Genomic DNA, 27038 nt, shown 5'->3' on the forward strand with positions numbered 1-27038 from the left:
TGTCTATGAAGCTACAGGAAGAGTCCCCTGAACGACAGCAAAGCAATGCCACTTTTCAGATGGGTTCTCGTTGCTCTCCTTAGATACCAAACACAAAGGGTAAGGGGGTCAGAGCTCAGTGGAAGTATGAGGCAGCAATCTGGGGAAAGGTCAATTTTCTTCAAAGTAGCACAGGAGGGTTAGGGAAAGGGCATTTTTCACTTTGGTGCTTACTCTTCAAGCCATGTGAAAAACCAACAGCAGTAAGTCGGGACATCAGAGACAAAAGCATCTATAGAACTACCAAATGCAAACATTTGATAAGTGAGAAAGCTTTATTGAAGCACACATACATGTCAGGGGGTGGGAAACAAAGGAGCAAGTTACAGCCCAGGATCCCAAGTTATGCCTTCCAGTACAATATCACCCCACACCAAACAAATCATTCCTTCATTCAGTTCCCACATACAACAGAAACCCCTGGAGCCACCCTCACCCCTGGAGCCTTTTCAGAGAGTCAGCTAGCTGTAGACTGAATGGAAAGGGATTCCTTCTCTGGTACAGACTCCTCCCACACACGACTTACTGCAGATACACTCCTAAGAACCAAAAGGTCAGGTTGGGACAGTGAAGACCAGAAAATGAAACTTAGCTCACCAGACCCTTCTTGGAAAAGCCTCAACACACCCATACATGGCGGTCAAGTTTAGGAAACAACAGCAACACTGAGAAGGGAAACCACTTCAGGTAAGAAGTCTGCAGAAAGGAGAGAGTTCTCTGTCTACATTCTCTTGGAGCACCAACAGTGCCCAGCCTGGAGAACGTTTAGACAGTATTTGACTCTTCATGCAGACACAGTGGTAGGTAGACCATGTGTTAGGAGTCAAACACCCAGACACAAACGTGAAGAAGGCTGTGTTACATGAGAGGGAAGATGTGTCCAACAACTGCTGCTGCATCAGTGTTAAAAAGTGCTAAGAATCTGGTATGGGCTGTGACACCCTCAGGTCACTGGAGTCCTCGGGGATCATCTAGAAGTTCTCACTGGGCATGTTTCCGACTCAGTCAAAAGGCCATCATCTCCATTCTAAGGGTTCCCCCTGCCCCAGGTCTAGGAAAAGGGGATGGAACTGGAAAGAGCTGGGGAATTTTCCTAGTATTTCAAAGAAAACCATTAGATGCAAACAAAGCAGATGCTGCTTAGAAACAGGGGAAAAGTTAAAAGTGGACATCGAGAAATTTGTCAGGGCAGAAATGAGTTAAAAGCATATCTTGGAGAAGAAGGAGAAGACCTACTCCCCTGTCTCCCACACTCCCCTGTCTTTGTAACCCCACTCTGCTTTCTAGAGCCTTGGCCTCAGATCAGGCACAGCTTAACCTACAGACTGGTACTAATGCCCAAAGATAGGCAGGACTTCCGGGGCATGTAGGGACAAGGAGAGCTAGACAGAAGATTAAAAAGGTTGTTTAAAAAGATTTTTTAAGTTAATTAAACCTCATAAAGATATAAGCAAGAATGGACTCTTGAAAACATACTAGATTATGCACAAATAAAAACCTTTCAAAGAGACCTTACTCTTGTGCCTGCTTTAAAAAGAGGGGCACATCCACATCACTCTAGCTAGCACAGTGAGATTCGCAAAAACACGTTTCTATACACACACACACACACACACGACACACACACACATTAAATTATAACTTTTCACTCTTGGTTTCTTCACTTCCTCTGACTTGCCCTGGCCAGGGCTGCACCTGCAGAGGAGGGCAAGGACTCATAAACCCAGCTTCTGCTTGGCCATCGAGGAACGGAGCTGCAGAGTCCCTTCTGCCCAAGACCCTGGGTACTGGCGCATCTTCTGCCACAGGCTCACTTCTTCCCCAGTCGAGTCCATCCAGTCCACCACTTCCCCATTACTGATCCCTGAGGAGAAACACCAGAGGAGGCTGAACAGGGGCTCCAATCCTCAGCCCACCAGGCAGGATGGGTTACACAGCAAGGCCACCCCATAACAGATAGTGTGCTATGGAGATGGGCTGATGGGAACAGAAGTCTGGGAAGTGCTCCCTGTCGATCCCGCACAGATGTTTGCCCTTGAGAACCCATCAGTGACTCCAGGTTTCCAAAATGGGGCTCCAAATGGTACACAGTTACCAAAGACTTCTTATTCTGGGACTGTGACAGAGCTCTCATGTCTGCCCCCTCATGTCAGGGCTCCTACCCTTCTGTTATTTCAACTTGAGATAACAGAAACACAACAAAGCACAACCACTGAACACCCTTTTCCCTAGCTGTATAATCCAGGCCAAAAGTTAGCACGGGAGGTGGCCTCATTCCTGTTCTTTTGTGCATTCATTCACTCAGCAAACATTTATTGAGGATCTACTCTATGCCAGGTACTCTTCGCAGCTCTGGAGACGCCATGGTTAACAAAGCAGAAGAAAAAAAGTCCCTGCCCTCAGGCAGCTTACATTTGACCAGGGAAGACAAAAAACATACAAGCAAACCAGCAAGAGTATTTGGGATAGTGTGATTCACAGTATAAAGTAAATAAGCAAGTGACTGGTAGTGCCTGGATTAGGACCCACAGAACATGGCATAGCCAGGTGGACTGAGAAGGAGGTATTTGAGATAAGACCTGAAGGATGGGAAGGAGCCAGTGTTTGCAGGCTGCAGCAACAATAACCACAAAGATTCTGAAGTGCGGATGAGCTGGGTAAATTAGGATAGTGGAAAGAAAGTCACCGTGATTGGAGCCTGATGAGCACACGTGAGAGAGATTTCGTTTGACTCAGAAAGAAAGGAGCTTTCAGACAAGATAGGGGCCTGCAGGCCTAGTACAAACTTCAGGTTGTGTTGCACATATAGCAGGAAGCCACTGCAGGGTTGTAAGCAGGGGGCCCAGGCTTACCTGTGTACAAACATAACTCTGGGCGCTGTGCGTTAATTGTGTGAGTTGTCAATATACAAGTGGTAGTTAAGGCCATGAGAATGCAGAGACTACGGAGAGAGAAATAAAGAGGGTCCAAGACCAAGCTCTGAGAGGGACCCAAACATTTAGAGTCTGAATAGAGAATGAGGAACCTATAGAGAAAACTGAGGAGTGAAGTAGTGACTTGAAAGCAAAAAGCATAATATCATTAGAAGCTAAGTATTTCAAGAAAATGGGAGTGGTGTGCAGGGTTCAACAGTGCTGCAAATTCCAGGAAGATGAAAATCATATTGTGGCATCACCAGCTGCTCTGCAGAGTGGTGGCACAGAAGCTAGCTCCCGATGGGTTGAGAACTAAAGGAGAGCGAAGAAAGTGGAGGCCATTTGTTTTAAGAAGAGAGGGGAGCAGGGTAGTGAAGGGAGTTTTTTGTTGTGGTGGTTGTTGTTGTTCAGTAAGAGTGGAAGTACTAGGGTACATCTGTATTCACCTCTGCCAGGGAAGGAGGATGAAACAGATCACCCAGGACAGATGGAGATTACACAGGTGAGGTCAGTGGGCCAGGGGTGCTGGGGTGGTCCAGATACTTGGAGAGAGCTTGGCCTTCGCTAGCAAAGACTCGTTCCATTTTAACAAGACATGAGATGGGAATTACAGTACAGATACATAAGCAGGCTTGTAGAGTTATAGGTGGGAAGAGTATGGCATTCCTTGCAATCAAGGTCACATTTATCTATACACATAACAGTACGTAAGTTCAGCCTTCCCCTCGGCCTGGCACATAGTAGGCACTCAGTAAGTGTTTGCTAGATGTTAACTGAAAAGAAAGAAGGTAACTGTTGTCATAGAGGAGTTTTGTGTGTGCAGGAGCGTGGGGGGGGGGGAGGATGGGGGGCAAGGGAGGTACTGGGATTGAAATAGGCAAGAGGCCTTTGAAACAAGCGAGGATGGGGGAGAGGCTCTCACCAGTGCCAACACCCAGCCTGACCCCTCCCAGGAAGTCATTGCTGGCCAGGGCTTCCCGGTCCCACACAGTCAGTTCCAGGCACATGTGTTGTAGATCTTCCAGCCTCACACCATTGTAGACAAATGTATGGTTGTAGTGGGGATTCAGGGTCTTCTTCACCACGGGAGTTTTACGCTTACTGGCCTTGGTCCTCATGGGCAGGAGGTATCTGGCAGAGGGTGGGGAGTAGTCAGCAGGCTACTCAAAGCCAGCAACGTCTGTCTAAAGTCCTCTTTCCCTGACCACAGGCCTAGCCCAGCAAGGTACATCAACACCCAGATCCTCCTTTGAATCTGCTGAAGCAGACGTCCTACTACCTCCACTAGATCATGCACCTGATCCACTTCCTGTTACCTGGAGAGGAAATGAATATATTAATGAGGTCGCTATCTGTGCTCCACCAAAACTAGGCTTTAGATATGTGGTTCCACTGCTACTTGGTAAGGTTCTCTTTAAATAAAACCAATGGCAGCATCTGTAGGCTCAACCAAACAAGATTTGGTAATGAATGTCCATCCATGGGTGATCTATAATCTGGGGATAGCAAGCATTGCTTAAAAATCACAGGGAACAAAGCCCCGAGTTCCCAAATCCACACAGTCCGGGGCCATGGGTTTTCATCCAGGACTACTTCAGAGCAGGAGTGGGAGAACAGCCAGACTGTATCTGACTACCTTCCTACTCTTTGCATAGCAACGCAACAGCCCAGTCCAACCTGGGCTTAGACCAGTACACAAGTGGTGGTGGAGGTGTTACCATTATGGAATTTCAGGAACAAGGCAAACAAAGCTGGGGCTTGGGAGGACACATAAGGACAGCATCCACAGGGAAGGGTTAAATTGGGTTCCTCCCTTGGCTCTCATGTCCTAGAACTGGTTAGTTAGTTTGGCACTGGTCCAGGGACTCACCCCTTGACAAAGCTGTCTGAAGTCCCTCCTGATTTGGCAGCCGTCAGGTTCTTGGCTTCTTTGATCCACACCTGGAGCTCTCCCCCTTCCCCACCTTTACCTGTAAGGGACGTCAGCCACAGCAAGTGAGCTGCTACACCTCTGGATTTGTCCTAAGCTCTAGCTATGCAGCACTCCCTTTTCTTGCTCTGTAACAACCTGAGGCAGATTTCACCTGTTTCCTCAGTACCTAGCCCAGTACCTGACTATAAGCCATAGGTGCTCAGTTAATCCCACTACAACAGCGATAAATAGTAACTGCAAATGGGAATGGGCTATGTGCCAGATACTACCTTAAGCATTTCATTCTCAAAACAACCCTCTGAGATATACACTATTTTTGTCCTCATTTGATAGATGAAGAAACTGAGGCTTAGGAAATAAAGTTCCTGATACTTGTTGAATGATTAAAAAGAGGGAACTCCTCCACTTGAGTTCTTGCTCCAGTCCTCACTTCACAGGACTCATCAGGTAGCACCAACTTCGACCCTCACCTCCCATTTGTAATATTTGTTTCTCAGTCTACATATGTGCTAATCTCACCGGTTCTTTCAAAAAAAAAAAAAAAGAAAGAAAAAGAAAACATTCTTTGATATTCTTTGAAAAGAATATCTCCCTTCAAGCTTATCTCTTCTTCAGGTTATTCTTGATGTGTCTCCTTTCTTTCACCATCAACTACTCTGAAAAAGAAATCCACACTCACTGGCTCTACTGCTTGACCTCGTTCACTCAGTCTAGTTTCTAGTGAAATCTGGTTTCTGCCCCAACTAATGTGCTGAAAATACAGTGCGATGCCAGTGAGGCGAGTCTGCTCAGTCCTCAGCTGGCCTGGCCCGTGCCCCCCTGTGCCTTTTTTCCGAAGCTCTCCTGGCATTTCTCTCGCCTGGTGTCCCTCTCTTTCGCTGCCAATTCTTTTCTTCTTTATCCTTCACTGTTGCTTTTCCCCATGGTTCTATCACTTCTCTAAACATTCAACACACCCTCTTTGGGGATTTCATTGATGCCCCAAATCTTCTCGATTAGACCTGGCTGAAGATCTGTTTTGGAAGAACTCTGCCTTCCCACGGCTGATGGATCAAGCTAAACTCCTTACCACTGTGGCCAGGCTCTTTTCAGTTAAGCCACTATTCCAGCCCCCTGCCACACATGTGTACCAACACTGCAGTCCACTGAAATAAGGGGTCACTCCCCCACCCTCACATATAACCTCACATTTCCCGTGCCTGTTAAAACCTTGGCATGTGCAATCCTGTCTACTGGAAATTCTCCTCTCTCCACATCCTCTTCCTTTCTGTCTAGTAAAGTCCTAGTGTCCAGTTTCAACATTACTTCCTCCTAGCGCTCCCAAATGTAACCAGACAGAATTCATGACTCCCGTACCTGTGTCCCTTTAGTGCATGACTGTCCTTCTGGTTCAATTCAGTCCTCAAAGGAGCTCAAATACCACATCTTCCTCCTGTGCGTCACCTACATATCCATAGTCACCAGCACAGTGCCTGGCATGTTGAATTATTCTTCCTCAGCCTTCGATTTCCTACTCCTCAAACTTGATTTGACCACTCCTGCTAACTGCCCTTTGCGGCCCCAATGTTTCTGTTCTCTTCCGTCCTCATAGCCTGCCGTAGATGTACTGAGACCATGTCAGTTTAATAGTATTTAGAAAAAAGCAATGTCAACCCTAAGGTGCTCCCTTTCGATTGACAAGTACAGAAAAGGCTTCCTTAGTAACGAAGTCTTCCCTGAGCCAGGGAGCATCCCAATCTGGGCTCTCCACCTGTGCTACCCAGAGCCAGCAGCAGCCTCGCACAGATCCTGTGCAGAAGACTAAGGGCTAAAGCCAGGGCCCCAGAGAAAACTCACTCTTTTTCCGGTCACCTCCAACAGGGAGTTTGGAGGCTGGGATGTATTTCAATGAAACCACCAACTCGCCTTTGTGTGATGGCAAGCCAGTCAGGGACTCAGCACTGACCTGAAACACAGGGAAACCCATCACGTCAAGCCGGGCTGCTCAGGCAGTTGGGATCACTCCCTGAAGGCATCCTAAACAGTATCCCCCAAGAACAGTTTCTCAGCAAAAGAGGCTCCTAGCTCCTTATGAATACAACCCAGGGTCCTCAGGCCATGGCTGCCACAGGTTTTCAAGGCAGTCTCCAGGAGGAGCCTAGTAGTGGCAACAACCAAGAGCCTTCCGCAATCCCCACTACTATGGCACCGTGGGGACACAGTTAGTAGATTCCAAGCACTCAAAGGTCTTCCAGCAAGGTTGCCACACAGCTCACAAAGGATCGACACCATGACGAAGAATCTTGCTGCCAGCATTGTTAGTAGTAGCCAGAAAGTGGAAACAGCCTAAATATCAGTCAATCTAGGAAGGGTTACATGAGTGATTTCAATATCTTCCTATGGCATGTGGCATGCAGTCATGAATGAGAATGCAGGGAATGTGTCCATGCTGACATGGGAAGATGTCTAAGACATTCTGTTAAGCCAACAAAGCACTGTGCAGAGAAAATATCCCACTTACGGCCGGCGCCGAGGCTCAACAGGCTAATCCTCCGCCTTGCGGCGCCGGCACACCAGGTTCTAGTCCCGGTAGGGGCGCCGGACTCTATCCCGGTTGCCCCTCTTCCAGGCCAGCTCTCTGCTATGGCCCGGGAAGGCAGTGGAGGATGGCCCAAGTGCTTGGGCCCTGCACCCGCATGGGAGACCAGGAGAAGCACCTGGCTCCTGGCTTTGGATCAGCGCAATGCGCCGGCCGCAGCGGCCATTGGAGGGTGAACCAACGGCAAAAAGGAAGACCTTTCTCTCTCTCTCTCTCACTATCCACTCTGCCTGTCAAAAAAAAAAGAAAAGAAAATATCCCACTTACATTAAAATATATTCATATTTGTCTATGTGAATATATACATACGTAAGTAGTAAGTGGTATCATGGCCACTTCTATGCAGCACTTACTATGTGCCAAGTATTGTTTTAAGTACTTGAAATACATTGTTTTGTTTAATTCTCAAGATACTCCTTATGAGACAGGTATTATTATCCCTGTTTTACAAGCTATGAAACAGAGGAATAGAGACATTAAGTAACTTTCCCAAGATCACACAATTAGTAACTGGAAGATACAGGATTCAAATGCAGACAGAGTACATGCTTTTAGCCAGAGTATTACACTGCGTAGAAAACCCTAGAAGGATGCAAACTTAACACTTGTTTCCACTAGGGAGGAGAAAAGACTAGGGATTAAAGGGATTTCCCTTCTTCCTCTATAATAATGGCAGCTACAGTGTCTTTTAGAATGAGAATGGCACATATCACTAGTGTTGTTTCTAAAGATAGAAAGTATGTTTGTTGAAACGGCTTGCAAAGATGTGAGGGCTAGATGGAACTCTTACAAGGATTTGAATATGGCACAATTCTCAATTTTACAGTTACTCATTTATATTTGAGTAGTGTCTGTCTCTACCACCAGAATCTAAGTGCCAGGAGGATAAGAATCAAGTCTATTTTTGTTCATCCTAGTACGTTGAATACATAGCAAAATATGAGCACACAATAGACACTCCACAGATATTAACATAATGAGCATGAGAGTAGTTTGTGGCCTACCATCTTTTGCTTTGAGTGGTAGAATTGCTTCACTCTATTGGGTCTTTCTGATTTGACTCTCTTCTTTATGATTTGGTATCCAGAGCTTGGGCTGGGGTAGACTAGAGGTGCCCGTTTCCATGCCTGTGTTCACTAGGGTCCTTACTCTGAACACACTGACATTAGACAGGCCTAATCCCCATAGGTCTGGGTCAGGTAGCACATCCCCAGACAACACAAAGTTTAGTACAGGGGACAGACGCAGAAGAAGCAAGAGGCGGATGCTACTAAGTGAAAACCAAAAGGGAGCAAATGGATTTCTAGAGACAAGAAAGAAAAACCAGAAAGAACAAATGTAGAATGCTTTCAGATAAAATAGATATATGAGAGTAGAATTTTGTCATTTATGAAAGTCCATGCAATTTATTAATTTCTAGGTTATGAACTTCAATAGATTTTTTTAAAAATGGAGTTTAGCATTAGTTAGACACTGGCATATTTGTTTCAGCAACACATTTCAATTCTGGCTCAAAATTCTTTGCAAAGAATAAATACCCCCATTTTAATGCAGCTGCTTCTCTTTATGTAAGACATTTTAATTGGCAGTAGCTTGTGACATGTCCAGTACAATCATATCACTAGTAGACCCGAGAGGATGACTTCTATGTCAGATGCTTGAAAAATTCTAGGTTCTAATAATTGCTTTCCTGCTCTTATTAGTATTTAAAGGGGAAAAAATTGCCATTGTCATTATTTTTGGAGGGCAACAGCTATCAAATTATGAGTTATGCATTTCTTTTGACTCAGCAATTCCACCACCAGGAATCCCTCTGACAGTTATAGAAGCCCAGAATATACTAGAGCATGGTTTTAAGAGAAAGTAAAATATGTGAACAATTAAACGCCCATTAGTGATGGAGTGGTAAGTAAGTTAGCATCCAGGGACATGGCAGAAGGCTATGAGAAAAGAAAATGAGATAGATCTGTAAGCAGTGGCCTAAGGATGCCCATGATAAATTGTAAAATTACCACAATCAAGAGAAACAATGAGGTTCACATGAGCCCATTTGTGCAAAAGTGTGTTTGTGTGTGTGTATGTGTGTATAATGTGTAGATGTATATCTGTGCTGCTTGATACAAGATTTCTAGAATGATATCCAACCAGCTGTTTACAATGGTTATTTCTGGGGAATGAAATCTACTTCCTCTTTTAAAAAACACTTTCTATTGGTTTAGTTCTGAACCACGTGCATGTATGTCCTCTAATGCTTAATTTTCTTAACATTGCAAAAAGTTCAAATGTTCAAAAGGGGCATATAAAGCAGCCAAAATCCTCCTTCTGTTTCAGTCTCTCTCCCTAGAGGCAGCCATCAATACTAATTTCTTTCATAACTTTCCAAAAATATTCTATGCATCATGGATTATCTTAAACATTTAAGATGCTAATATAAAACAATTGTAAAGAGGAACTTTGTCATTGTATAGTTCTGATGATCAAGAAGTTGCTGAGTCCTGTTTTAGCAATTTCAACTTAAGCAGGATTGTTGAACGTTCCCTATGTGCCAGGCTCTGATTGGTACTTTGTATATAATCCTGAAAAAGAGGCACATTATTGTTTTATTGTTTGTCCATCTTTAAACAAGAAACTGAGGCTCCTAGAGCTTTGGGTGACTTTCCTAAGTTACTTCATGAGTTAGGTGACTCACCTAGTGGACAAGCGACAGAACCAGGATTCAGTGCAGGCCTGCACTCAGATCCCAGGCACGGTCATGCCACACTGCTGCACTCTCACCTGAGATGCCATCTCCAGAGTAAATTTCTCTCGCCCGTGCAATGAGGAACACAGCAATGGAGTTTCATGAACTGCTTTACTTCCCACTTCCTCAGCAAGAAAGTTAGCTTGGAAAACAGGCACAGATTAGGATACACCCAGAGGGTTAACTTGGAAAAGAGATGCAAGTTAGGACGTTACGAAACACTCAGGCTATGAAAGGTTAGGAGGCAAAGCTTGGCACACATATTAAAGACTTTTCAATGCAAAACCAAGGCTTCACACTTTGCCTGGCTTATGCGGAAGAGAACATTCACGCTTGACACACCAAGTGCCTCTAAAATTGATGTCAAACTCAGAAGTGCCAGCAGGGTGCGCTAGAACTCCACATAAGACTACATACAAAGATGCTAACAACACTGACCAGCAGAGGTCGCTGCAGATAGTTCTACCTCTGATCGCACTGTGGAAGGAATTGTTAAAAAGCTGACTACCTTTCCGTGTAAAGGGAGGCAATGATCCAGTCTCTTATCGAGCTTCCAGGAATCCATCTGGACCTCTGCCTCTCCAAGGAAAGTGTTTCTGCCAAAACGACCGTGATGCCAAACCGAGAACTGCAAAGTCCTCTGGGCCAGGAGAGACTCTGGGATCTCATACTGTGAAGGGAAAAGTGGAAGCCGGGGATGATTAGTTAGTGGCAATTCACAGAAATGGTGACTTCAAATCCTAACCAACCCACAGTTCTAAGCACTTTGACTCTCCTCACTCAAAGCCTCAATGGACCTCATTTTGCAGAAACTTACCATGAGAGGACCTAGAAATTTAATTATTTTTTTCCTTAAGTAAGTGAGAAAACACTGGGACATCCCAAAAGAACTGCCAAGGAGACTCCGTATCCCACATGATTTTTTAAGAAGAGACTTTTGGCCACGTGACTGTCCAGCTTCACAAGGATATGAGAGAGATCACCTTCGTTCTTCTCGGGGAGGTCAGGATGTGATCAGATGCCCAGACCAATGCTCAGACACAGACGCGATCTGCTGAAAGCCATGTCAACTGGCCAGGGTGCAGAGGAATAGCTACAGCTCAGGGGCCAGACACAATGAGTTCTCCTACCCTTGGCGTCTCCATACTTACCCGGAGGAGTTCATCATAGAGTGGATTGACAGTGTCCCGCTTGATGCTGGTTTTCCGTTTGCCTTGGCGGGACTTGTCAGGCAGAAGGTAAGTCTTCACATATCTAGAACCCAAAGAGGGCACTGAGTCATTCGCTGTCCTGTCTCCAGCCCATTCTTCACTTCCCTTTGCTTTCCATAAAAATGTACCATGATGAAATGCCATGTCAAAAGTGCCACACCAAGCCCTCTGAGACATGCCATTCTTGATGTTTCCCAATCCTGGGTCCCTTCCTGCATCACACCTCCCTGCGCTCCCAGGAAGTGATAAGCCTGCTCCAGAGCACCCAGACAGATGCCAGGGTCTGGTCTCATCTCAGAGCCTCGGTCAGGCTCCGGAAGCACTCACGGGTTGGAGCGCTTCTTGGCTTCATCAGCAAAGGCCAGCTGGTGGCACTCCTTCACGTGGATGACCAGAGTCTGTGTGTGTTGCTCATACTTCAGGGAAAAGGCAATCTTGCCAGTCACAAAGACGTTCCCGAAATCACCAGCTTCACTATAGATGCTCATCATGCTGCCGATCGTACTCTAAAGAGAAAGCACCCACAAACATCCGGGCATTGCTTGCATCTTCCCTCAGCAGAAAGCCAGAGTCACTGAACAAAACAAACCCTTGGGAAACCCCTGCACTGAGCCAGCACTGCCAACAGTCCTTGACCCAAAAGATAAGACAGAGCCAGCAAGACACTCACAATTGCCCGGGTTCATAAATCAACTCACAGCTCATCAAGACTCTTAGCTTCTCATTTCCCCCTGTTTGTAACACATTTTATTGTTCATGTTCACCTACCGCAGAAGCTGGGCAAGGAGGAGAGGTAAGGTGCAGCTAAGTCCATTGTTGCTATATTTTGTATCGGAGGCCAAAAACTTTGTGGAAAAATGAAATGAAAAGGTAATACAAATTTTCCATGTACCTTTTGAAGCGCCCCTTTGATGCTAAAATGTTGGCAAGAAGGGGTTAGTTACTAGTTAAGACAATGTGTCTTTCTTATCTGTACATTTCTTTAGTCACCTGATCTCTATCAAGACCTACAGCAAAAAGAGCTTGGGCTATAACTGGGGGTAGGGTGGAGAGAAAACACCACCAGTGGTGCAAAGGCACTTTCCTCACTGGTAATGATCAGTATGTGAGCCTGACTAATGTCCTAAGTATACAGATTGATACCTAGGGGAAACAGGGTCAGGAACAAGGGAAGAAAATGTCCCTTTAGCTTCATGAGCTTCCCTGGTGGTATTGACCTCAACCCTACCTGGATGCTAATTAACTCTGCCAGAGCTAGTGGTACTCAGTTCCCTTTAATAGGAGAATTTGAAGCTGGCTATGATGAAGAAACCTGATCTTGCTCACGTCATGGCCGGGGTCCCTCTAAAGTGGGGAAATTATTCTTACTGTCCACAAATCCACAAAGCTGCAATGACAACTGTCGCTAGCCCCAGTTGCCTAATGTAACAATCTCAAGGACAGTGGCCTAGGAAGTTACTTCGATATACACTGAGCACTGAGGTTTCTACAGTGAGGGTAGAAGAAGCAAATGCCTCTGGCTTACCTGAGAAGGGTGCTGGGCATGCTGTCCCCAAGTACTGAGTCTTCTCTAGAGAGGCATTTCTTTGCTTCCTCTTGCCTCGCCATGTCTATAATTACAGGACTAAAGAAACTTACCATGGAGGAGCCACTTTGCATGCTGCTCCGGGCTAGTTTCTGGCGATGCAACTTCACCAGGTGGTCGATGTCTTCCTCTTCTTCTTCTTCCTCTTCCTGGAATAATATAGATTCAGAATCAATAAAAATTGTTAAAAAGTTCTCCTCTAGTGGGAAACATAATTATTGCAAAGCTCTGAGGTGTCACATGTGCATGTATGCACATATCCTTTTTATATATCTCTCCATTTCCAGCTTCCCAGCTCTATTCCAACCATCTTTCTCATATCTCAAAAGAATAAAACAGGCATTTAGTGCAGGCATTTGGGCAGGCATTTGGTTAACATGCCACTTGACACCCATATCCCATGTCATAGTGCCTAGTTCAAATCCCAGCTTCTCGGCTTCCAATCCACTTTCCTGCTAACACACACCCTGAAAGGCAGAAAATGATGGCTCAAGTACTTGCATCCTTGCCACCCACATGGGAGAACCAGACTGAGTTCCAGGCTCCTGGCTTCAGCTTGGCCCAGCTCAGGTTGATGTGTGTATTTGGGGAGTGAACTGGTGGGCAGAAGGTCTCTGTCTGCCTTTCAAATAAATAAAAGTAAATAAATAAAAGTTTTTAATGGAATTAAAAAGACAAATTTATTTTTGGTGCAAAAGTTTTGAAATCCACGCTTACACAGGGTATTCAGAAAGTTCACGGATGGGGCCAGCGCTGTGACACAGTAGGCTAAGCCTCCACTTGTGATGCCAGCATCCCCTATGGGCACCAGTTTGTGTCCCAGCTGCTCCTCTTCTGATCCAGCTCTCTGCTTATGGTCTGGGAAAGCAGTGGAGGATGGCCCAAGTGCTTGGGCCCCTGCACCCACATGAGAGACCTGGAAGATGCTCCTGGCTCCTGGCTTCGGATCAGCCGTTGTGACCATTTGGAGAGTGAACCAGCGGATGGAAGACTTCTCTCTCTGTCTCTCCCTCTGTCTGTCTGTAACTCTATCTCTCAAAGAAATAAATAAAAATCTTAAAAAAAGAAAGCTCATGGAAATTTTACATTGTGAAAAGTAGATTTCAAAAATTTTTGCGCCAAGACAAACCTATCTTTTAATCCCACTTTCTATGAACTTCTTGAAGTACTTTCATATATCCAGCAATGTATTAGGATGTAAATGGGACAGCAACAATAGTTCCCCTCTTTAAGCAAATAAGGAACTGAATTTTCCTTACAAGTTTGGGGGGAATTAAGGTTAATGGTGCCTTTTTCTAAAGAGTTAAACAAGTTGATTGAAAGTATCTATATTATTGTAGGAAGAGGAAGAAGAAAAAGAGGAAGACATTATCTAGGTAAGTCAAATTTCATACAGTGACCAAGTGAAACACAAGAGCACTTACCAAATCCACACTAAGGCCTGGGACAGATTTGCTTCTGTCTCCTAAGGAGCCACTTTCATTCCCCACATCTTCTGGGCGAAGATCTATCACAGATTTAGTGTATTCTGAGTGGAAGACCAAAAACTCAAATCAAAAGAGAAACTACTCTTCTTCACACCAAGATAACAACAAGGGTACTCAGAACTTTTGCCCCAAAGGGACATGAAGGGGAAGCAGCTACCTGAAGGCCTGAGGATTTTTCTGGTGTTCTTCTTGAATATCATTTCACTCTCATCAACAGATAGCACATTTTGACCCCCAGGCTGAGTTTCCTAGGAAGCAATAAGGGCAAGGAAATGGAAAAGGACAATTGGGCAGACAGTGAGGTAGACAGAAGGAATGAGTAAGGAAGGATAGCCTTAGGAAGAATTGGGCTCAGTCTTTTGCTAAACCATGACAAACTTAAAGATTAAATGTCTGGAAGCAGCACAAAACTTATTTTCTCACATTTCAACCAAAACCTTAGAAAATGTTTCGAAGTGCATCTGAACTGAAATTTGTTTAAGTTGAACTTCCTGACTTAAATTCTGCCCGAGAAAAGAGAGAAAGGGAGGCCAGTGCTATAGTGTTGTAGGCTAAGCCTCTGCCTGCAGTGCCAATATCCCATGTGGGCACCAGTTCGAGTCCCAGCTGCTCCTCTTCTGATCCAGCTCTCTGCTATGGCCTGGGAAAGCAGTAGAAGATGGCCCAAGTGCTTGGGCCCCTGCACCCACATGGGAGACCTGGAAGAAGCTCCTGGTTCCTGGCTTCGGATCAGCCATTGTGGCCATTTGAGAAGTAAACCAGAGGATGGGATACCTTTCTCTCTGTCTTTCCCTCTCTGTCTGTAACTCTACCTCTCAAATAAATAAATAAAAAATCTTATAAAAAAAAAAGAAAAGAGAGAAAGGGAGGGAGGGAAAGGAGTGAAGGAAAGAGGCATGCAATCAGGCAGGCCACTAACCTGAGGCTTACCTTTTCTACTTGAGATCTGGGGGAAGACATCTTCTTCCATTCTGGAAAGAGGCCAGATTTATCCAGAGAGTCGGTCCTGGAGGTAGATTCAGAAGTTATAACTAAGTTACACCTTCCCCTTCCCCTTCTACCCAGGGCCCAAAGTTCTATGGAGGGAGAGCACTGGCTTGGGGTCAAATCCAGAAGGTCCACTTTACTTCTCATTTCTTTGAAAAAATGCAAAAGATCAAATAGGCAATTTTTCTCAAACACAAACGTTCATGCCCGCAAATGCTAAAGAATCAGCTGCTGCTGGGGCTATGCAGCCTGGAATCATGTTAAAATTTTTTTGAATTTATTAAACAGATGGAGATCTCCCATCTGCTGATTCATTCATCACAACAGCCAAGGCTGGACCAGGCCAAAGTGAGGGACCAGGAACTCAATTTGACTCCCATGTGGATAGCAGGGACCCACGGACTTGAGCCATCACTGCTGCCACCCAGAGTATACATTAGCAGGAACCTGGAGTAAGCATCTGGTGCAGGAAATCAAACCCAGGCACTGTTTTGAGAGATGTGAGCATCTTAGCCACTGCACCAGACACCTGCTCCAGACTGGGGAAATTAGCCTACTCCAGGAAGCTGTGTCCAGAGCTAAATCGGTAGAAGTGTTGCTGAAAGACATCTGGTGAGATCAGAGAAAATACTCACTTCATTTGGTTTCCTGAGGACAGAAAGCTGGAACACAGAAGCAAAGGAACCGTGCGTCCTGAGGCTAGAGAACAAAGTGGGAACTCTGGGGTTGAACAGAGGTGGGGGAAATCAAGGAATCTCACCTGGAGGTGCTATCCGAGTCAGCTGTGTAGCTATCCAGGCTCTCACTCTCAGCCTCCAGTGCACTCTTCCCACTTTTCACCTTCGGCACTTCAAGCGGCACACTGAAATAAAAACCAAGAGCCAATGCTTGAGGGAAGCAGGTCTCCTGCCTCTACTCTGGGCTCCTTCGAGCCCAGTCACAATGTGAGCCCAAGTGATCTTTCTAAAATAAAGCTGAGTACACTTTTACAACTCTCCAGTAGCTCCTCACTGCTACTGAGATTGAGTTCACATTCCTTCGCATGACGGTCCTTATGGTTCGTCCCTGTTCACCTCTCCAGCCCCATCCTTGACACTCCATTCCTCCTCACACTTTATATTGCACAAAGATGAAGTTCTTTTGACTCCCTGAATATCCCCAATCTCTCCCTCTCCCTGTTTTCTCTGCATGGGATATTCTTTTCACAATGATCATTCTTCACCTCCCTAATTGTTTTTTTCTTCAACTCTTTTGTTATGTGTTGACTCCTCCCATTTCTCTGAGCACACTCTCACCCCAACTCTAGATGAGTAACCTTCCTATGTGGCTCCTGCAGCACCCAGATTTCTTGCTACCAGTAATTATATATGTAATTATTAGACTATGTCTTTTATACAAATAATTTGTTCAGTAATGTAAACAAATAATCTGTTTAATGTCTTTCTTCTCCATTAGACTAAACCCTAAGATATCAGTGACTACATATTATGTTCTGGGCTACATTCTCAATCCGTAGAAGAGAGACTAGTGTAGAGTAGGATTCAAAAATTTTATGGCCTGATTCCTGATTTAATACCCTCAGTACAGGGCTGGTGTTTTTTTTGTGGGGTGGGGGTTAAGCTGCCACCTGTGACACCAGCATCCCTCTTCTGGTCTGGCACCCTGCTAATATGCCTTGCAAAGCAGAAGAAGATGGTCCAACTACTTGGGCCCCTGCACCCATATGGGGTCTTGGATGGAATTCCAGACTTCTGGCTTTGGTGTGGCCCAGCCCCAGTCATTGCGGACATTTGGGAGATGAACCAACAGATCTCAATATTTCTGTGTGTGTTTGTGTGTGCGTCCCTCTCTCTGTAACTCTGCCTTTCAAATAAATAAATACATCTTAGAAAATGAATAATAAACAAATACCCTCAGTGGGGCTTAGGTTTATCCATGGATTAGCAGTATGTTATAAAGATAGCATTCAGAAGACTAGAATCTTTTGCATCTTAATGACATCAGTGAAGGAGGACCTGAGCATTCAAAACAGCAGTCCTCATCTCTAAAGGGAAGGACACAGTTCCTGGGCCCCTTACCCCAAAGAATTAATGCGAGCAGCAGGAAGAGGGGAAAAATCCTCCCTCAAGTATCTCTAGTAACTTTCCTTGGCTCCCAGGACACCACACTCTCCTGGTTTCCTCCTCCAACTTCACTGGCTGCCCCTTTTCAGTCTCCCTTTGCTGCTCTCACCTGCTCTCCCAATCTGCTGATCTTTGGACTATGTCCAAGTTTCTCCCTTGGGCTGTTGCTCTTCTCTATATAGAATTCTCCCTAAATGATCTCAGCTGGTCTCATGGCTTTAAATATCCTCTGTAAACTAGTAACTCAAATTTATCTCTTATTCAAACTCCAGCCTTGTTTTTCCAATGTTCTATTCAGCATCTCCAGTTGGACATCTCAAACACAGAAAAGTCTAAGACCTAAGCCCTAATCCTCCCCCAACCCAGCTTTTCCCTCAATCTTGTCAAACGGCAGCACCCTTCTTTCTCAAGCACCATCTTTGGCTTCTCTTTCTCTCCCTCCCTAACCCTCACCTTCCCTCCCTCTCACTCTGTCCCTCCCTCTCCTCTCTTCCTCCCTTCCCTCTTTCTCTTTCTTTCAAGTCAAATCTGTCAGCAAATCCTCTTTGCTATTGTCTTTCATGTATATCTGCCATCTGATCAGTTCTCACTGCCTCCATTGCCATTACTCTGATCTAAACCACCATCATCTAGCAACAACTCTTCCTGCTTCTTGTTTCTTAGATACAGTCTAGTAACAGACAAAATGAGCTTTCAAAATATAACTCAGACCTGGAAATCACCCAATGACCCAGCAATTCCACTTTTAGGTATATACTGAAAACATGTGTTTACATAAGATTTTCAAATGAATATTCATAGCATTATTTGTAACAGCCAAAAGGTAGAAACAACTCAAATGTCTACCAGTGGATGACTGATAAAATGGGTATATACCTATACAACAGAATATTATCTATCCATATAAGGGAATGAAGTTCTGATGTGTGCCACAACATGGATGAATCTTTCTTTTTTCATGGATGAATCTTAAAAACAATAGCTAGGTGAAAAAGTCAGTCACGGGCCAGCGCCAAGGCTCAATAGACTAATCCTCTGCCTGCGGCACTGGCACCCTGGGTTCTACTCCCAGTCGGGACGCTGCATTCTGTCCCGGTTGCCCCTCTTCCAGGCCAGCTCTCTGCTATGGCCCGGGAGTGCAGTGGAGGATGGCCCAAGTCCTTGGGCCCTGCACCCGCATGGGAGACCAGGAGAAGCACCTGGCTCATGGCTTCAGATCAGCGTGGTGCGCCGGCCGCAGTGGCCATTGGAGGTGAACCAACGGTAAAGGAAGACCTTTCTCTCTCTCTCTCACTGTGCACTCTGCCTGTCAAAAAATAAATAAATAAAGTCACAAATGCCACATTTTATCTGACCCCATTGATATGACATGTCCTGAACAGGCAAATCCACAGAAACTGAAAGAAGGTTATGGTGTTGGGGAAATTGGTATTGACTGTTTCATGGGTATGAAGTTTCTTTTGAGGGTGAAAATATTTTGACATTAGATAGTAGTGATGGGTGCATAACATTCAGAGAGCACTAACAGCCACAAAATAGTATACTTTATGATCATAGTAAACGTATAACTTATCATATATATAGGATTAAGTGTCAAAGGATCACATAAATAAGACCAAGTGTCTGGTAATAACAATAGATAGAATTAAAAAAGAGAGAATGATCCAACATGGGAAACAGGCCACACAGCAGACTCATAGAGTGACAAATGCCCTAAATAGCACTCTGACCTCAGAATCAGCCCTTAAGGCATTCGGATCTGGCTGAAAAGCCCAGGAGAGCATTTCAGGCATGGAAAGCCAAGACGCTGTGGCAAAAAATGTTCTACATGAAGGATCTCTATGAGATCCCAGTGGAAAGAAGATGCTACCAAAGAAAAATGTACTTTTCTCTGAAGGGAGGAGAGAACTTCCACTTTGCATATGGCCCTGTCTAAATACCAATGGAGTTTGTGGACTCAAAAGGCTTCCATAGCCTTGGCAGCTTACATCAAGAGCCTTAGGTGGTCACTGACGTCAAAAATAAGAGTGTTAATTGTTAAATCAACAACAGGAGTCATTGCACTTACACCCCATGTTGGACCTCTGTCCTTAATGAGGCGTACTATGAGAATTAACGGTAAAACCTGTCTTCAAATAATACTTTATACTTTGTGTGTTTCTGTGTGTGCTAACAGTGGAAATCTCTACTTAGTATAGAGTTGGTCTTCTGTATATAAGGTGAGTTAAAAATGAATCTTAATGAAAAATATAATGGGCAAGGGAGTAGCAGGTGGGATGGGAGTGGGGGTGGGAGGGCAAGAATGGGGGGAAGAAACACTATATTCCTAAAAGCTGTACATATGAAATTTGTATTCATTAAATTAAAACCTTAAAAAAGAATGTTAAAAAATTGCACACTTTAAATTTTTTAATGATAGTTTTATATTATGTGAATTTTATCTCATTTGTAAAAAAAAAAAAAAAAAAAAAAAAAACAAGATCACGTTGATCAGTTATCTTTCCCAGAGTACAAGACAGTCCTTACAACTGCCAACAAAGTCTTGCATCATCTCCTCCCATGCCCCCCACCCCTGCTCATTCAGTTCCAGATTACTCAAAAGTACCAAGCACACACTCTTCACATGGGCTGCTTTCTCTGCCTACAGTGATTTTCCACTGGATACCCTCAGGGTTTGCTCTCTTATTTGCTTCATGTCTTTTCTCAAATGTCACCTTATTATTAAGAACTGGCCTGGCTATCCTAAAGAAAACAGCATATGTATACACATGCATTCCTGGCACTCCCTATCCCTTTAGCCTACTTAATTTTCTCCATTACACTTGTCAACATTTGATACTACATGTTCACTGGATTGTTTTCTGTGTCTGCCTCTCCCCAAATCTAAGTTCCACGAGCAACAAATCCTTGTATATTCATCAGTGTATACCAGTGCCTAAAACAGTGCCTGGCACAGAGTTGGCATTCGTAGATATTCGTCAAGCAAACCAACAAGCTAATAAATGAACAAAGAATGAGGTAATCAAAATCTATAGTGCCTTAGCCAGTAAAGAATAAACTTTCCAAGTGGTCACATGATATCTGAGACAGTTCGTGAAAACAGATAGCAGCAGCTGAAATCTTAGAGTGCCTAAGAGGTGAAAAATCAAGTGTTCCCTTGAGAGATGTATTAGCTTTATGGTACAAGACACAGCAAGCAGCTTGATTTCATTTTTTTTAACTTTACACTCATTCTGTTTTTCCCTTTGCTCCAAAGAAAAATAAACCCCAAGTGGAACCATTCCTCTAAAGAGGTGGTTTCACAATGGCCCATGGAGAGTGTTTTATGCTTGTATTTTTTCCTAAAAATTAATACGTGCTGATCCAGGGATGATACAAACAACCCTAGGGCAAAAAAGCAATTATTTGACATCTGTGCAATAAAAAAGGGCCTAAGATATGGGAGTTCTGGGTTTTAACTATCTGTATGATCTCAGGTAAATCACTTACCCTGCTTTCTTTTCTCTGAAAATAAAGAAGGTGAATTAGATTATCTCTGAGGCCCCATAATTTTATGGGAAAGATAATTTATGTCCACCCAATCTCTTTACATGTTTAGGATAAATAAGAGTCTTCTGGGTCCAATGAAACAAGAGGCCACTGACAGCCAGAAGCAGTGGGTTTCAGAAATTACATTTTGACTCATGATGTCAGATGTGTTAATCAGGTTCAGCAAATAAAATCCATCCTTATCCACAAAGGAAAAAGGGGGCCTCATCACCTGGAACAGATGAGTCACCCACTCAAAGCTGTGTGCATAAAATCACAGAACATACATACAATGAAACACCATACAGAGAGCAAAAGTGAAATAGACCCTTGGTGCTCACACGGAAAGGTGTTCACATTATATTTTTCCCCACAATTTGTTTCTTCTTATACTTTGAGTTGTAACTGATAAAAATAAGCTGCATGTGTTTTAGTGCACAACTTGATGAATCTTGACATACGTACACACCCATGAAACCATCGCCACAATTAAGTTAATGAACATATCTATCATTCCCCAAGTTTCTTCAGGCCCCTTTAAAAATCCCTGCATCTCTCTCCCCAGCCTGTCCCCAAGCAAGTGCTGACCATTTTCATTTTCTTGAATTTTATACAAACAGAATAATACTGGTTTTTTAAAATTCGGTTTCTGGGGGCCGGTGCTGTGGCATAGCGGGTTAAAGCCCTGGCCTGAAGCGCCAGCATCCCAGGTTCAAGACCTGGCTGCTCCTCTTCTGATCCAGCTCTCTGCTATGGCCTGGGATAGCAGCAGAAGATGGTCCAAGTCCTTGGGCCCCTGCACCCACGTGGGAGACCCAGAAGAAGCTCAGGCTATTACAAACAAAGCTGCTATGAACAGTCAACCTGTCTTTGTACAGACATATAATTTCACAACTACAGAGTAAATCTCTAGGAACAGAATGGCTACAAGGTAGATGCACACTGAACTTTTCAAGATACTGCTGACTTATTTTTCAAAGTGGCTGCACCACTGTATATCACCATCAGAAGTGTATGAGAATTCTAGTTGTTCTAAATCCTCACCAGCAATTGATGAGGTCAGCCTTTTTCATTTAGCCATTCTAATGGGAATATAGTAGTACATTATTGGGATTTTTTCATTTGCATTTATCTAATGGTAAGTGAGGTTGAACATCTTTTCATGTGCTTATTTGACATCCTCATATTGTCTTCAGTGAAACGTGCTAAAATCTTTTTACCCATTTTCTATGAGATTATCCATATCATTGAGGTGTTTTTAGAGTTTTATTTTTATAGTCTTTAAAGTCAAATATAGCTGAGTGTGGGGAAGAAGGAAATTGTTTCAAGTTTGAAGTAAGGAGCCTGTCCAGAAGAACTCATCCATACTACTTTATAGCAAACAAAAGATATAGACAAACTTCCCACATTTAACATCAGCAAAATCAAATGAAATAGTCTGATATATATATATATATATATATATATATATACACAACATATGCAGACACAGAGTACGGAAAGATGGAAACAACTTGCAAGTTGGACGAAGAACCCATTCTGGAAAAGAATATAACCTTAGAAAAGTAAGTGGCTTTCTTGTGAATGCTTTATACTACAAGGGAACTTAACAAGAATATAAATTTGATAAATGACAAGACCTCCAACATTAGATGATAAGACAATAAAATAAGAGAAAAAAGGAAGACCGAGAACAAAGAAAAAGTTATAACCAAAAAAGATAATTCATTCAAACAATTAAATCAGAAATAGTAAAAAGGAAGGGAGAAAGGGTGAGAAGTAGGGGCAGAGAAAGAAAGAAAATGGCTAAAACCAAACTAGCTACACAGAGGAACAGATTGTGCTAATCATGGTTAAATTCAATCATCTTTCTCTTTTTCTATTGCATTAAATAGTAAAAGAAAAGGAAAGAAATAGAAGATAAGGAAATCCATTATCCCTGAGGTAGAGAACTTAACTAATGGGAAAAAAATAGTTCAGAGATACGATATAGGAAAGTTTTCTAGCAATGAGGAAAGAATTCATCAGGGATAACCCACACATCAGAAAAAAAAAAAACGATACAGAATGATACAGAATGATCACCACTAAATTATATTCTTGTTAAGCTACTAAACTTCAAAGAAAAAGAAAAGGAATTTTTCAGGCAAATTCATTCTCTCTCTCTCTCTCTCTCTCTCTCTCTCTCACACACACACACACACACACATTCACTCTCACTCAAAATTACCTACAAGAGAGAAAAACAGGAGTCAAACTGGCCTCAGACTTATTCACAGTTACACTCAGTGGCAGAAGACAATGGAGCAATGTCTACAACATTCTGAAAGAAAGAAAATGTGACCCAAGAATATAATATGCAGCCAAGATACTGTTCAAGTATAAAAAGGCACTTGGCAGATGTTCCTAAAATGAAAGAATGTAGTGCATATTGCAAGCCCTTCTTGAAAGAACTTCTCAGTGATGAAATACACACAACAGAGAAATAAATCTAAGAATTCAGGAGTAGAGAAGCCATGGCACAAGGTCTGGTTGTAAATTTCTAATCCTTTTAAACATGCAACCAAAACTACACAGATAAAAAAAAAAGTTGATCATTTACAGTTATATAACAGAATGTAAATGTTATTAACCTTCATAAAATAAATTTGAGTAGCAAATATTATGAATAGGGAAAAAGGAGTGGGATAAAGTATAAAAAAGCTAACCACTTCCTCTTTCATAGCACAGTTCACTGATAATGTTTAATACTGATAGTTTAAAAAGCTCACTAGGCTAATCCTCCGCCTTGCGGCGCCGGCACACCGGGTTCTAGTCCCGGTCGGGGCACCGATCCTGTCCCGGTTGCCCCTCTTCCAGGCCAGCTCTCTGCTGTGGCTAGGGAGTGCAGTGGAGGATGGCCCAAGTCCTTGGGTCCTGCACCCCATGGGAGACCAGGAGAAGCACCTGGCTCCTGCCATCGGAACAGCGCGGTGCGCCGGCCGCAGCACGCTACCGCGGCGGCCATTGGAGGGTGAACCAACGGCAAAAGGAAGACCTTTCTCTCTGTCTCTCTCTCTCTCTCACTGTCCACTCTGCCTGTCAAAAAATAAAAAAAAATAAATAAATAAATAAAAAAATAAATAAAAACTGACTAATTGGGGCAGGCATTGTGGCACTCTACCTCTCCCCTCACTCTCACTCTGCCTTTCAAATAAATAAATCTTTAATAAAAAAAGATAAACCTTGAAAACATTATGCTAGGTGAAAGAAGCCAATCACAGAGGACCATATATTGCATGTTCTGTTTACACGAAATATCTAAGATAGGCAAATACAAGAATACTTCAAAAAGTCCATGAAATGATGGAATTAAAATATAAGTTTGGGGCCGGCACTGTGGTGTAGCAGGTTAAGCTGCTTCCTGCAGTGCCAGCCATCCCATATGGGCTCCAGTTCGAGTCCCGGCTGTTCTACCTCCAATCCAGCTCTCTGCTGTTGTGCAGCTCCAGCTGTTGCAGTCAATTGGCAGCTGGTTGCGGCCAACCAGCGGATGGAAGACCTCTCTCTCTCTCTTTCTCTCTCTCTCCTCTCTCTGTGTAACTTTCTCTCTGACTTTCATATAAATAAAATACATCTTTAAAAAATAAATAAAAGATAAGTTTATTTTGCTGTAAAAAGTATGAAATTCAGTTTCATGAACTTTTTGAAAATAAGTAGATCAGGGGCTGTCACTGTGGCGCAGTGGGTTAAAGCCCTCGCCTGAAGCGCTGGCATCCCATATGGGCGCCGGTTCTGGTCCCAGCTGCTCCTCTTCCGATCCAGCTCTCTGCTATGGCCTGGGATAGCAGAAGATGTCCCAAGTCCTTGGGCCCCTGCATGCCTGGGAGACCCGGAAGAAGCTCTTGGCTCTTGGCTTCGGATTGGAGCAACTCCGGCTGTTGTGGCCATCTGGGGAGTGAACCAACGGATGGAAGATCTCTCTCTCTCTCTCTCTCTTTCTCCCTCTCTCTCTCTCTGCCTCTCTTCTCTCTGCATAACTCTGACTTTAAATAAATAAAATAAATCTTAAAAAAAGGAAAGAAGTAGATCAGTGACTTCTTAGGTTTGTGAAAGAGTTTGGAGAAAGTCATTGCCAAAGGGTACAGAGTTTCTTTCTAAGGTGATGAAAATGTTCTAAAATTAATACAAGTGGTAAGTATACAACTCTGTGAATACACTAAAACTCATTACATTTTATACCACAAATGGGTGAACTGTATGGTATGTGAATTATATCTCAATAAGGCTGTTACCAAAAAATACCCTAAAAATAACTACTCAATTTTTTTATCTTTAGAGGGATGTTAATAACTAGTATCTTTGATAGTAAAGAAACATTTTTCTGAAGATTAGCAATTCTTCCATTTTATTTCAGTGCTTTGTTAAATTAAAACAAAATTTAACAGAATGATTTTATTATATTATAAACCAATATTATACATTTTTGCAGCCTCTCTACCCAGTCATTCTCTGTTTATACACATATCAAACATCTGAAATGATTTTCATATTATGTGAAACCTGGAATAGTAGAAATTAGAGAAATTTGTTGCTTTCTTCTTTCTTGTGTCCTATATTGGTCAAAGTTTTAATATTGAGTCTGTGTTCTTTTTCTTTCTCTTCAAATTATTCTTATAAAGAACAAGTATAAGCCAAAATGTTAACGTTTACACGTGGGTAGTGGTATTTGCAATAATTTTTTCATTCTTATTTACTCCTTTCTGTCCTTTTCAAGTTTTTCCATAATGAACATCTATCATTTTATAAACAGAAGACAGTAAAAACAATAATAAAAGAATTAAAAGGATGCAGTGGCATTTCTTTAAACAGTCAGCTCTTACCTGGGCTCCTTCTGTTGCTCCTGAATGATCTTTCTCCCTGGCCAGACATCGCCCATTTGTGTCTGATGGACAGACTGCTCCACTGTCTCTCTTTTATTCACTTCAACAGAAACAAAAGCATGATGGGGTGGCGGTGATGAGAGCAGGGAGGGGAAACAACCCTCATAACATCTCCCCTGAGACACACCACACATGTGTAAAACAATCATTTACGTTCCCCTTGAGCCACTGAGCCTATGGAGTTAGGGCACCCCCAGGGATACACTAAGATGCCACACCAGAGGATCCAGCATCATGGGTAAGCCCTGCTGGGAACCATCTCTAGACAGGCCTGGTACCTGTAGGTTTGCGACGCAGGGACATCCTGATTATCTCACTGCCTGTGCGGTAAGCAAAACGATTCACTTTCTGGTCATAAAACCAGTCTCCAGTTGCTTTCTTCAGCTCGCTGGGAAGGTATAAAAGAAAATAGCAAATGCATAAAGAACGGCTCTTGTCATTCTACCAACAAAGGCTGAGGGGAGAAATTCTCATCACAGCTGAGGTCTATAGTCCTATCTCTAGTCAGCCATAAGTGACACTCACATTTCCTTGGTGCACACCTTGCACCTCCAGGTACCATTGCTTTCTTGGATGCGGCAGTCCCGACACACCAGGTGATTACAACCCCGACAAGTGTTGGTCTTGGGAGTCAGACGGCCCAGGCTCTCCTGGCACCGAGCGCAGGTCCTATCACTGTAGTGTTGGCTGCCTCTCTTGGCCCCCTTCCTTTTTATCTCCAGTAACTCATTCTTCAGTCGCCTGCCAAGACCCAAAAGAGAAGCATAAGTGGGTCAGGATCTGCACAGGTTGTTTGGGTAGGGTCTGAGGGGTAAACAGAGTAAGACTATTCGGTTCTGTTAAAGCAACAAACTCAGAGCCCCAACCTGACCCAATGAGGAGTTGTAAGTGTTGTATATACAGGTTCTGAAAGTCAGATGGGTAGCGTAAGGAAAAATCCAGCTATCATTGGTGAAAGGCCTGAGGCCCCCATGCTTTTTCTGATACTCT

At 43.5% G+C, this 27038-nt stretch overlaps 1 protein-coding gene across 2 annotated transcripts in view; it reads right to left on the reverse strand.

The window, feature by feature from the left end:
- Positions 1-304: 304 nt before the first annotated feature.
- SYTL4 (synaptotagmin like 4) overlaps positions 305-27038 on the reverse strand; it is a 58393-nt gene continuing 31659 nt past the window's right edge. The window contains exons 3-17 of one of the 2 annotated variants that reach the window (XM_062183521.1): positions 26574-26789; positions 26327-26436; positions 25989-26088; positions 16236-16337; positions 15419-15494; positions 14646-14736; positions 14426-14529; positions 13055-13150; positions 11744-11922; positions 11357-11459; positions 10714-10875; positions 6724-6832; positions 4825-4924; positions 3877-4085; positions 305-1903 (exon numbers count right to left, since the gene is read on the reverse strand). In XM_062183521.1, the coding sequence (XP_062039505.1) occupies positions 1755-1903; positions 3877-4085; positions 4825-4924; positions 6724-6832; positions 10714-10875; positions 11357-11459; positions 11744-11922; positions 13055-13150; positions 14426-14529; positions 14646-14736; positions 15419-15494; positions 16236-16337; positions 25989-26088; positions 26327-26436; positions 26574-26789 (1906 nt within the window). In that variant the 3' untranslated portion in view covers positions 305-1754. Of the gene's footprint in view, positions 1904-3876; positions 4086-4119; positions 4271-4824; positions 4925-6723; positions 6833-10713; positions 10876-11356; positions 11460-11743; positions 11923-13054; positions 13151-14425; positions 14530-14645; positions 14737-15418; positions 15495-16235; positions 16338-25988; positions 26089-26326; positions 26437-26573; positions 26790-27038 lie in introns of those variants that run through there. The other variant, XM_062183522.1, reaches the window with a different exon arrangement.

Source organism: Lepus europaeus, chromosome X (assembly GCF_033115175.1).
Source record: "Lepus europaeus isolate LE1 chromosome X, mLepTim1.pri, whole genome shotgun sequence".
Taxonomy (NCBI): Eukaryota; Metazoa; Chordata; class Mammalia; order Lagomorpha; family Leporidae; genus Lepus; species Lepus europaeus.